The following is a 12891-nucleotide window of genomic DNA, read 5'->3' as shown; positions in this document are numbered from 1 at the left end:
TTATTTTTTAATAATGAGTTATTTTGTATTTTTTCTGTTCATTTTTTTCTTCCCAAAGTGTTATACTTGGTGCTTTCTTCTTTCAAACCTCACACTGAATTTGCATCTTTTCCATACCTGGTAATAATTCTCCTAAAATTTAATTCTGGCATTCAAAAGAAGAACAAAGTAAAAAATATTGAGACAAAGCAACATAGTTGCAGGCAAACATTTGTTGTATGACTGGATAAAATACTTTATTTACATCAAGACAAACAAATACAATTTCTGATCTGCAAACACAACATTCTGACTTGAAAGGAAACCCTTAGCTGCTTTTGTGTAGTGTGTTATTCAGGCAGCTGCTCCACAAGGTGCTGGGAAGCATTTTGTAGTAGAAATGGTACAGACAAGTCTGGCTCAAATTCCATCTGACCCTTACTAGCTGTATGATACTGGACAACCTAATTTCTTGGCACCTAAGTTTCCCTGAAGCATGCAAAATACATAGTGTGTGGGAATTCCCATCCACCTTTCTTCCCCTGTAATCATTATCTTTTAGCACATGGAAGAAGCTATGTTAAAAAAAAAATGTGGGGGAAAACAGCCTGTACTGGTGGCGGTGAGGGTGTTAGTTTTGGTTTTAACCTTATACAGATAAGAAATTAAAATTTACCAGTATTCCAAAATAAAAGCAATGTACATTTAAAAGGTAGTATAGATGACAGATGCCTGCACTTTTCATTAATATTTCCTTTGCCTTGTTTATTTTACTTCTGAAAACTTAGGTTTGACAGTTCTCTGGAAGAGCTACCTAAGAGCGGACCTCACCCACCTGCAACCCCTCAGGTTTTACATTTACATAATGGTAGCCAAGTAGCCACACTTTCTAAAGTAACTGCGTGTTCTAGGTAGAGTCTTCCCTTCCTGGTATGACTAAATTTTAATGCTGGTGGTGAAATTAAATACTAAAATTGTTTGACTAAAAAGAAAAAGTGATCATAGATTGCAGAACTGACATCATTAATACGTAGACAGGAAAGCTTGGCGCTCAGCCTGGGACACCGCTTTGCACCGCATTTTTATTTTTCACTTTTTATTTAGATTTAAGTTCTAATGTAGAGTCAGGAAAGCTGTGCTTTTTATTTATTCACTGTGATTTGGTAAGTCAACTTTCTTGAGTTTGTCATAAGTCTACTTTACTAATTAAAGCATTCACCTCTTAAAAAAGGAGCCACAGAGATCGTATGTTCCAGGTACCTAGACATAGTCTAAAGGTATTCAGGTTAATAATTCTCACTTCGCTGGGCTCTGCTGATAGTAAGTCCTTTTGTATTATTATTGTGATGCAGTATGACGAAAGAAATGCCTTTTCTTCTTAAAGGGGAAGGATAATTTAGCTGATTTGTCTTTTAGCTGATTTTTTTTTTTTTTATAGACTTAAGTTTCTGGTTATTATTTACAATTACTTCCCCCAAATAGTAGCCATTGCCTCAAAGATGTAGAGTAATTGATAAACTCAAAGTTGAATCACTGGGTAACTTTGTCCTTCCACTTTGCATGACACTCATGTTACCCTGCTCTGCCATTGAAAGCATCTTTTTTCTTTCCAGCCCCCAGTCGTTCTTTCCTAGCCATTTGCAACAATTGTTAAAACATGGCCATAGAGTTCAATTAAAGTTTAGACTTGCAAAAAAGTTTATACTTAAAGTTAAACATATCTTTGTGACTTCCATTTCTTTAATTTGGCTTCTAATGGTTTATAAAGTTATAGAGAACAGAACAACGAATAATGGATTATCAAAGGCTTTTGATAAGGAGACGAGACTTACATCCTCACAGTTTTCGACATCTGAGCTCATTAACCTGGGCTGAGTATGTAATTACTTAGTGTTGGAAGTGGCTACTGTCACAAATTTTGATCACAAAAAGTGATCGTCGTATAGTGAGGATGTTCATTAATAAGTTGTAGTTATAAATGAAGAAGAGAGACTACAGGTTATGCATTTTAGACTTTCTTTTTACTTTATAAAATAGAAATTCTCAATTCCAATTTGATAATCGAATTTGGAAATCATTACAGTCCTAAAAATGGAATGTTAATTCCTACCCAGGTGTTGGACCTTTCCTGAGAGACCAAAGGAGAATAATTATCATTTTAAGTAATAAAAGTTCTGAAGGTAAAATTTTATACCAGCATTTTTAATCTTCGCAGAGCAAACTGCAAATAGAATTATAGAACAACAGCACCAGGAGGTGCTGTTGTAGTCATATTCACTGTAACTACTTTTTCTTTTTCAAAGGTGCTCGTCCTTCCCAAATAGCTTGACTTTCAATATTTTAAACAGTTATATTGCTCCTTCTGAAGAGACAGCAGGTTGTACCTGCTTCTCCTGAAAACACAAGTCTCATTAAAATTGTCAGGCTCTGGAAGTATATCATCATCTGTCTCTAAGATGAAACCCTTTATGTAGAGTCAGTTTGGAAAAATCGATATAACCTTTTTTCTTTCTCTACTTATAGAAATTAAAACTTCATGTTTAGGTTTATTTTCTACTTAGTGGTTGACAACTCAATCTTCAAATGTGTGTTGTTATGTGATATTGATTTAATTTGAAATAGGATTAGGGACAGTGAACTTAAATATATTCAAAAGTATTTGTACCTCAAAATCAAGTTTTATGGAGGATTTATAGTATATCAAATTTTAATTTCTGAAAAAAGTCATAGCAGCAGTGACTAAATGACCTGAACTCCTATTACCCTTCTGACATGTCACACCTGCACGTCTAAATAGTAATATAGGACGTTTGCTCTCCTGTCTTTATTATGCTCCCTCTTCTCACTTGCCTTTTTGTTCCTCTCCTCTGTTTTTCTTTCCCTGCCTGTCAATTTAAGCAGCTCCACAAGAAATGTGGTGACAAGTTCTTTGGAAGGTTTTCGAAACTTTTCTGTCTTCTCTTCTGCTAGATACAGTGCTGCAGCTCTGAGCAGCGCGGCTGCTTGTGTGTCTTCCGTTCTTGCTGCAAAAACCAGGTAGAACTGTGTGTGCCGCGTGTGTCCAATGTGATGCCAACACTTTTCATTGCCTCACACGTCACCTCAAAGAAAACATACCTGCTTGAAACAGTCACAGCTCTGTTATAAGATCTTCGTCATATTGTGGACGTTTTTCTAGGTTGTAGATGAATTCCACAATGTTTGTTCCTGATTTTGCTTTATGTCATACTTTTACCTTTTTCTGCCATCTGTCTATGACACTGCTCAGTTGTGTGGATTGTTACATGTTGCGTGCCTGTTGACTTTTGGGATTTTATAATTTGTAGGGTTTTTTTGTGGTTTGTTTGTTTTTTTAGAGAGGAAGGAAGGGAGAGGGAAAGATAGAAACATCAATGATGAGAGAGAGTCATTGATCGGCTGCCTCCTGCACGCCCCCCGCCGGGGAAGGAGCCCGCAGCCTGGGCTTGGGCCCTGACCGGGAATCGAACTATGATCTCCTGGATCCCAGGTCGATCGATGTTCAACCGCTGAGCCACACCAGCCAGGCTATAATTTGTAGTTTTTATGTCTGGAACAGAATCAGGTATAAGTAGGTATTTTGAGTTTCTATTGGTTTTATCTTCTCCCACAAACTGATTACATTTGGGGGTGATCTTAAAGCCTCATTATTGTTTGTAACACCCCTTCCTCCCAATAAAAGAATAAAACCTTTTTATTTTTGTGGGTTTTGTTTATACATACTTTCTAGTGGTCTGTTATAGCATCAAATGCTTTCTAAAAGATTGCAGTGATAATTTTTGGTGAAAATTCAGTCAATTCTGTATTAATGAGTAAAATAATGTAATAGACTCTTAGCCCTTCTTTTCAGCCTCTTTCTACTGCTTAGTTCTGTCTGTCTGTCTGTCTTCTATCTCTCTCTCTCTCTCTCTCTCACTACATTCTGCTATTGGCAGTGTGATTTTTCAACTTAAAACTCTTTCTAAATGCTCAGCAGGCTTTCCAGTCCTGGAAAGTATCAGCCCCTCCTGGATGCACTTTGCATCAGCCCCGTTTCCAAGCCTTTAGCTTTCTCATGTCTCCACCCCTTGAGGAACTCGGCCGGCTCTATCCAGGTTAAGAAAACAAGGTACTGTGGGAGCAGATGTCACAGCGGTGGTTTGCTGTAAAAGACACTGCTTTCTGTAACACTTAACCACCATATTAACAGGCCAGATGTGAAATCCCTAGAGCTGATTTGTGTCTGGCTTTAAATTAACTGTACTTTCAATGCATTGCTCATGCACAAGTGCATTATTTTGTGTGATTATTAACTTGCCTTTTAACCCTATTTGGCTTCTTTTGTTAGCACACTTGGTGTTTGGTATGAAGCTATGAGTCATTGTGCCAGTATTTAAATTACAGTAGAACCCTGCCTCTTATTGCATGGATGTAGCTATAGTAGAATAGTTAAATGTATAGTAAGACGTCTCTTTACACCTTTTGAAAAGTTGATAAAGAATAATAAAATAATTGTTTTGTTCGGCTACTGTCTTATAGTTCTAAATATGAAGGTTTTACTTGGGCTGTATCTGGGGAATACTGGCACATAAAAATTAATTTTCCCCCTAAATGTAACAGTTATGGCAAAAATTCTTATGTGTACTATAAAAAAATAAATATTTTCCAAGTGTTCATTACTAAAGGTATAATCTGAATGAAATAACTGTATAAAATGATTTCCGACAGAACATGAAATTAATGGCAAGTGTACAATTATGTCCACAATTAATAAAAGCCTGATAGGACATAAGCTCTCTACTGATTGTGTGTTTGTATCCTACGCACTGTTATGGAAGTTTCAGTATACTTAATTATAACTCTGGGTAACGTTAAGGGAGGTGTTTAAACAAGGAGAGAGAGAGGTCATTGTCCATTTTGCTCTAAGAAAAATATCTGAAATCATTTTGTATTTGTGGAATTGTGAATATTAAAGGGACAGACGTCTTTCATTGTCAGGCCTAAGTTGGTACAGGGACGGGTTACTGACCACACTTGGAATACACTTTCCAGAAAAGCACCTAGTGCATTTTTTAAAAAAACTAAATGGCCAGTGGTATGTTTTGATTGTCAACAAATGGAGATGGAATGGGGAAAAATACTGGTTCTATGAAAATATTCCCTTTCTCCACTTGTGGAATTCAGTTATCTTTGTGTTCTAGGAGATTATTTTACTCTCACTGTTTAACAAAAAAAAAGCAACATAAAACTTCTTGCATCCCTTTTTCAATTGGAGAGTTTGAATGCTTTTCATTTACTTTTATAAAACTAAGAACAGTTTTATAACTTTTTTTGACGTAGCTATTACATATAGGGCAACCTATCTTTAAGCAATGATGAATTACACTAAGAGAAATAAACCCTAGATACTTTCCCTTCAAGTCAAGCATCTTGTTGCTTAAATAAACGTCTTGGTTTTTTTAATAAAAAGATGTGTGTGCAGTTATGGGCTGCCTGAGCTAGTGTTAGTAGTCATTATCACTACTTTTTACTAACAGCAATTGGCACAAACAATGTATTTTGATATTTGGGAAAGGAAAGTGGTTCTGTACCAGGTCAGCCAGTTGGTGTTCTGGAAAACAGGGGCCCGGGATACGCTGAGGAGACCTTGCTTCCACAGCAAGAAGGGACCGAGAAAGCAGCTGAAACAATGTCAGAGATGTTTTGTCTCTGATGTTTGCTTTTGTATAACAGTAATCTTTAAAATTATAATAAAGCATCATAAAATACCATACTTGTTTCTTCCCATTATAGCATTTTGAATTTTGATACAAAAATCTAAGTTAAAGAATTTTGCTTAGAAAAATCCAAAAAAAAATTTGTAAACAGAATTCTGGAAGGAAGGAGACTCATGAGTCCTCTGTATGTCCGGGTCCTTTTATAGAGTTCTGATGGTGAATTCTATAAAATAAAACATTGCTTATAATTATGACCCTTTCAGAAATATTCCTTTCCTACCACTTCAGAATCTGTGTATTAGTGTATCAATTTTTATAACACTTTAGCTAAAAACTGTTTAATTTAAACATTGGTGGTTAAACCTGTGCTCTACAATTGGCTTTTTTAAAAATTTAAATGTGTAATTAGAATAAAAGCCATCTCAAGAGTATTCTTCAAACAGAGTTTTTCTTAGAATATAGACTTAAAATTTCCAACTATTCTCAATTTGAAGCTGAAATTTATTTGTTATAATAGTTAAACAAATGTGGAAAAGGAATGTAAACTCAAGATAAATCAGGTTGCTGACACTGAAAGTAAACTTTTCTTCCTTTTTCTGTTTTTCCTCATTAGCTCAGTTTTGAAAAGAAATCTTTGCTTTATTAGTATATTTTTCTCCATTTTCAGTTTTTGAAACACGAAACAAAAACTTCAGTGTTCTTGAGATGGATGCAATATTAATTTAAAACTTCATTTCAGTGTTTGTTTATTTGGCAAACTTAGTGAAAATGACCATATTTGATTCTTAGTTTCTGTGGCATGAGTCAAGGGTATCATGAATTTTCTCTGGTTTCCTCATTAGAATCTTTTAGAAAGCATTTTAATTTTGTTTAGAATTTAGGTATGTATACCTTGAACAATTTAAATTTAGAAAAAAATATGAGTCATTAGAAAAAAATATGTGAGTCATTATTTTAGAAATCAGATACCAATCTAAGTTAAGTAATCATGCCATACTATATTAATAAATTAGTCATTTATTTAAAATATTTTGCTTTTGTCATGGCTGGCGTGGCACAGTTGGTGGAGCATCGTCCGGTACACCAAAAGGTCGCAGGTTCAGTTCCCAGTCAGGGCGCATGCTCAGGTTGTGGGCTTGATCCCCAGTCGGGGTGCGTGCAGGGGGCAGCAGATCAGTGTTTCACACGTTGGTGCTTCCCTCTCTCTCTCTCTCCCTCTCCTTTTCTCTCTCTCTAAAATCAGTGAAAACATATCCTCAGGTAAGGATTAAAAAACCAAAAAAAAAAAGTATTATTTTTTTTAAAAAAAAGGTAGCTGTTACAAATCGAAGTGTGACTATGTGCCGTGCAGTTAGTGTGTGCCATGCAGTTAGTATGTGCCATGAACCAAAGGAAGGAGTGTCTATTGCTTTAGAAGATTGTGTGATTAAATAAAATACGTGAATTGCTAGCATGGTACACAGTGCACCGTGGGTATTATTGTTACTACTGTTACTTATGCAGAGGGTTTGGACTTGTGCAGAGGGAGCGTGGGGAGAGGTGCCTTTTATGTAGAGCCTGGGGAAAATGGAGAGCTGTGGGGAGAGAGGAGGCATGGCCGGAATGCAGTTTGTATAGCAATGTGGTAGGAGATACGATTAGACAGGGAGATTGTAGCTGTATCTTAAAAGGCATTGAATGTCACGCAGAAGTGTAACACAGCCCTCCACCCTCTCAATGGTTCAGTTTGTTCTACTGCATCTTCAGCTTCTGCTTAAGTGCCTTCTGGAGACAGATCTCATGGAAGGTGTTGTTAGGAAACACATTTTAAGCTTTGGACAATTTTTCATATTAGGAAGTACTTTCTTTTATTGAACCAAATCTATCTCACTGTAGATTCAGCTCAACATTAGGCCAACAGAATATAGCCATGTTGATTGAATTCACTATCCCGTTTGAGGATCGCTCTTATGCTTCCCCTGAGTTTTTTTCATATCCTGGACCGGTATTACCAGTTCTCTCAACCATATTTCATTAGGCTTGGCATTGATTCCTTATCATCCTGGGCACTTTCTTCTAAGTCTGTCAGCTCTCCTAAATTAAATTTTAATTCTTTCAGGTTATTAAACATTAAATGATGACTTGGGTTTCGTTGATATTTCCATATTGTATTTTTGTTTCATCTGTAACTTCTAGTATTGCTTAGTCATAAATTTTCTTCTCAGAACTGTGACTATATGATTATTAATTAGTTTTTCAGATGCATATGAGTAATTAACCCTAAAATTAAACTGGCCTGTACTTATGTATCACTTTCAAAAATCATTTACTTTTAGTGTGTAAAAATATTGAAAAGAAATATTTTATTATTTGAATATATTAATTGTCCTTTTCATATGTTAACTTCATATTCTGTGCCTTAGAGTATGCTAAGCACTTTGTATATAATTATCTTATTTAAGCCTCGTGGAACTCTATGAGCAAAGTATTATCCCCATTTAAAGTTTAGTAACTGAGGCTTAGAGAAGTAAAATAATTTGTCCATCACACAGCTTTTAAAAGGCTCTCATAGCCATTATATTCTAATGCTTAAGCTGTTTGCGTTAATATTATTTATTCTGCCATCTTTATTGGTAATTGTGTCCAGCATCGCCATCAAGTAAGCAATCTTTCACTTTTTATTTATTATAAAAAATTATTAGTTGCTTAAACTTTTCATTTTATAGTATGTTTTAAGATCAGGCAGGTTTTAGTTTTTCATTAAACTGGTTAGAAATGATAAAATGTGGTGGCTCTATTATACTCAAATTTGAGAAAACAATATTTCAAGAAAGTTAAAATAGCACTGGTGTGACTTTTCAAAACTTCAGTGTTGGAGGTGCCCCGAACCACCCCCAGTTTTGACGATTCACTGGAGGACTTATAGAGCTCGGTACATAGTTGTACATGACTAAGATTTATTACAGAGAAAGCATACACAGCCGAATCGGCAGTGGAAAAAGGTACGTGGGATCAAGTCCGGGAGAAATAAAACCCACGTTTTCAAAAGCCCTCTCCCAGTGAGTCACCCAGGATGCGCCTGATTGCTCAGCCCTGAGTTCTGACAAGACGTGCAAAGTGTTGTCTACCAGAAAAGCTCATTAGAAACTAGGTTCCTAATACAAGGTTTTTATTGAGGCTCGTTATGGAGACACGCTGTGCCTAGTTATTATTGAAATTCCAGACTCTCAGAAGGAAAGCCAGGTATTTAGCATAAACAACATTGTTTATGTAGTTTAGGCACAATGAGCAACTCTTATCTTTTAGAGAAAGTTTTATATGACTATAGGGAACTGTTTATGAGCCAGGTTCCCAAATGCCAGTCAAAGGCCAACCTTGCAGGCAGGCCTTCCTCAGGATAGGCAGCCTCGGGCCTACTTAGTTAGGTGTTATCCAGGATTCAAGAGGCATTGGGGAAATTAGGCATTCTTGTTCATTTGTTAGTGTAGTGGATGTGACTGAATTTGAAATTTCTTTTCCTTGAAATAATCTCAACCAAAACAGTATAATTAAGCGTATTTATTTTATTGAAGTCATTCTTATAGTATCTTATCTTTGTCAATCTGTTACTCCAGCTGTTGCTTTCAGATAGTGAAGAAAATGAGTTTCTGTGCATGGAATTATCTAAGTAACCAGTACCTCAATTTTTTATTGAGAAGTTAGTAGGATGTATTCTTGTTGTTATAACAACTTTTATTATACTTCAATTGAGAAAAACTGTTACAGTATTATGTCATTCCTGAGTGCATATTTTATCATTTGAGCTATCTAAAAATTTTTTTGGAAATAATATTTTGTCATAAGTAACAAATAACTGAGTGATAAAAAGCCATATGATCTAAATCAAACTGGAACCAGCACAGATAAGGCCTCCCGTTAAGCACATAACTGACTGAGAGCGGACCATGGTGGTCTTGTCTCCTGTTTTCCTGTTATGAACACGGAACAGTGGGTTCTATTAGACTGGAGATGTTGTCTCTTGTTTACCACTGTGTGGCCAGAGTGAAGCACCATGTCTGGCAGATAGCAGGTGCTTAAATATTTATTGAGTGAATGAGTGACAGTCTGTGAGGGAGTGACAGGTGAGATGTCAGAGAAACTTAGTTCATAAAATACCAGAAGAATGTGAGAAAGGGGAAAGAAACATCTGTGCTGTTTCAGAGAGATTTTCAGGGATTCTTTAATAATTAATTATTTTAATATAGATGATTAAATGTTGAGTTACAGAGGAATAGGGAATTGAAAGGATTGGCTACATAAGTTTTTTAATAGCCTGATTTCTTATGGTAGACCTTTTAAAGAGAATTTCTAAAGTATTGAACAAATGCAATCTGCTTTCCTTTCCTTTTCTTTGTTTTTGTTTTGTTGTTGTTGTTGTTCTTAAAGAGAGGTAGTCCCTGAGTCATGGTGTTAGAGTGTTTTTTTAAAATATCAGTTCAGTGATTGTTATTTTTGTTTTCCTTAGAGATTTAATAGGTTGAGAAAACAAATGATCATTGCTAGGTTAGCTTGCTATCACTTCACCAAAAATGTTTTCTTACCTTCTTTCCAGCAACACCCAGGAGCCTTCTCAGCACTTGGCTTCATCAGTGGTTTCAGCGCAGAGTAAGGCGGAGAGGCCGGAGAGCCCAGCCTTTGCCAGACCCGGGGTGGCTGGGCTCACGACTGCTGCTGCCTTCAAGCCTGTAGGATCCACCAGCATTATCAAGTCACCAAGCTGGCAGCGGCCAAACCAAGCAGGTACACCAAGGAAATCTCCACCTTTTTGCTTTTAAGTGTAATTATGAAAATGTGTTCCGGGATATGTGATAGAATGCACTGGTGAAACCCATTTGCAACCATCTAAGGTTTTAAAAGGACTGCAGAGAGTAGCCACAGCGATTTTCCTCTCTGAAGTGTTTCATAAACATTTTCTGTGTGTGTTTGATATTTGCTATTCATAACTACAGAACTCGGCATTTTCTTGTTTCCCAGCTCACTCAGGAAGCGTGTGTTGAATTGTAAATTTGGAGTTTTATTAAGGAACTGTATTGTTGGGAAGGTTACCTCGAAAGTATAACATTTTAGTTTTGATGATATATACAAAATAACAACAGAAGCATCTGTTGCCGTCAGACAGTTATTGAAGAAAGGAGCTTTGGCTTCTTGTCCTTGGAAGATTTACAGGGCAGCAGCAGAAGGAAGACATGGTACTAGAAAGAGAGCGTTTGAACGGCGTTAGGATGGAGCAACTCAGGGTCCGTCTGGAAACCTGAGCGTTCATTCACTTCTGTAGATAAATAGCTTTAAATAAAGCCACTTAACCTCTTTGACCCTCCTTTTTCTGATCTGCAGGTTATAGGGAGACTAAATGATCCCCTGTTCCTCCCAGCGGGAACGAAGTTTGTGACTATAGGACTGAAGTAGCTGTTTTAATAGGAAGATGGGAACTAGGCTGAAACGTTGCCTGTCCCACGCTCAGCTTTCATCTCGTCCTGTTCCTCACACTCTCCCTGATGCTCTCGCCTCCGGGTTTCTTTCATTACCTGGCCACTGATAATTTATATGGTCCTCTCTCCCAGACTCCATGTCCTCAAATTCCTTTGACCTACTTGCTGTTTGCCCGTGGCCCCTCAAATGCAGCATGTCTGAAGTGTCATTACCTGTCCCTGAACAGTGCTTCCACCCAGTACCAAAGCTGGAATGTGAGCTTGAGACCTTCCACCCCCACCCCCTGTTCTCACGAGTAATTAACACCTAACGATCCCACTTCTTAGTATTTATCATATTTCTTTTCTCCTCTCCATTGCCCTGGTTCAGGCCCTTGTCCTTGCAAACAACTTGTAGCTGATTTCTCCGTCTCCTCCTTGCCCACCAGTCAGTCCTCCAGCCACAGCCAGCGACCTTCCTCCACCTCTGGCTCGCCCGGCGCTGTCCCGTTGCCGGTGCTTTGCTTAACCTGCCATTTAAGTCCTTCTTTTATTCTGGCCCAGCTCTCTCCTCAGGACCATCTCCTGCTGCTCCCAATTGGATATGATCTAGGCTATTTTAAAGAAGAGGTCATTTTATTAATTTTGAAAACTTAAGATATTTAGACTAGTATCATTAGCCTCTGGAATTTCTGGACTATTAATTAACTTAGCAATACCTATTCTCTTGGGGAAAAATACTGACAGCCCGGCTGATACATTTTTAATTATTTCCATTTACTTAAAGCTTATCCATGACAGTGGAGATTTGCTGTAAATATTTTGTATGTGCATTAAAATACAGAAAATAACAGATTTATTTGGTATGGTAATTGGGAGGAAACAAGAGAATATTTCCTAAAAGAGCAAGGAAAAGACTGAATTTCTGAGGTAGAAGCTGAAGGAGGGAATAGTGTATATGTACTGTGGAGGGCAGAAAATATATCTATTGCTTTTGGAAATTCAGAAACTATAGTCAAAATAGCACTTGGCCTGTTAAAGTGAAAAGGAAAAATTTTACTTGATGTGAAACTCCTGGAAAATACACTTCAGCAAAATTACCACGAGAGGGCAGCAGAATCCTTCCTTCTCTGTGAATAATCAAGGCAGGCGATGCTGTCATGATTCACATGGTCGGTATTTAAAATATTATACTTTTTACAGAACGTTTAAGTGAATTTAATTTGAGCAAAACTGTAACAGTGTAAAACATTATATATCACATCATAAAGCATTAATATTATAAAAAAAGTGTTTTGCCATTGTGAAGTCATTGTTGAATTAGATCATGGTGCTTGCCTAGCTCAAATCAGAGAGCATTTGCAAAACACGTGCTGTGTATCTTGCTCTAGGTGCTTCAAACTGACATTTAATGAGTTGTGTTCTATGTAAACGTTACTTACTTTACACTATTTTATAAAAATTGTGACATAAATAAAAAACTCCCAGCTCCTTAAATTCTCTTATTCTATTCTACCTAATAGTATGTCATATTTTAAAACAAAACAAAACCCTCAGAATTTACTCTGAGTCTTATAAGCCATTTCAAGAGCTTCCCAGTGCAAATGAAAAGTTCTTTTGATATAGAAGGTGACAGGTGCCTCATTGTGGCTTCTCATGGTCCTCGCAATTCACCTGTGAAAACTGCAGTGTCAGCCAAAGAGATGTAGGAGCTGCAGAGGCAGGTGGCTGGGCCAGTGTGGACTTAAGTAAGCATCAAGGCAGACGCCATT

General features: G+C 37.0%; 1 protein-coding gene across 1 annotated transcript in view; it reads left to right on the top strand.

Moving 5' to 3' along the window:
• PDLIM5 (PDZ and LIM domain 5) overlaps positions 1 to 12891 on the top strand; it is a 178487-nt gene that overhangs the window by 127850 nt on the left and 37746 nt on the right. Inside the window, 6 exon segments of the mRNA XM_087826536.1 lie at positions 768 to 890; positions 2350 to 2389; positions 2391 to 2422; positions 2872 to 3015; positions 3974 to 4105; positions 10264 to 10451. Of these exon segments, the coding sequence (XP_087682662.1) occupies positions 768 to 890; positions 2350 to 2389; positions 2391 to 2422; positions 2872 to 3015; positions 3974 to 4105; positions 10264 to 10451 (659 nt within the window).

This window comes from Miniopterus natalensis, chromosome 1, assembly GCF_054644295.1.
Source record: "Miniopterus natalensis isolate mMinNat1 chromosome 1, mMinNat1.hap1, whole genome shotgun sequence".
In the NCBI taxonomy this organism is placed as follows: domain Eukaryota; kingdom Metazoa; phylum Chordata; class Mammalia; order Chiroptera; family Miniopteridae; genus Miniopterus; species Miniopterus natalensis.
This window is presented reverse-complemented; position numbering and strand designations above follow the sequence as displayed.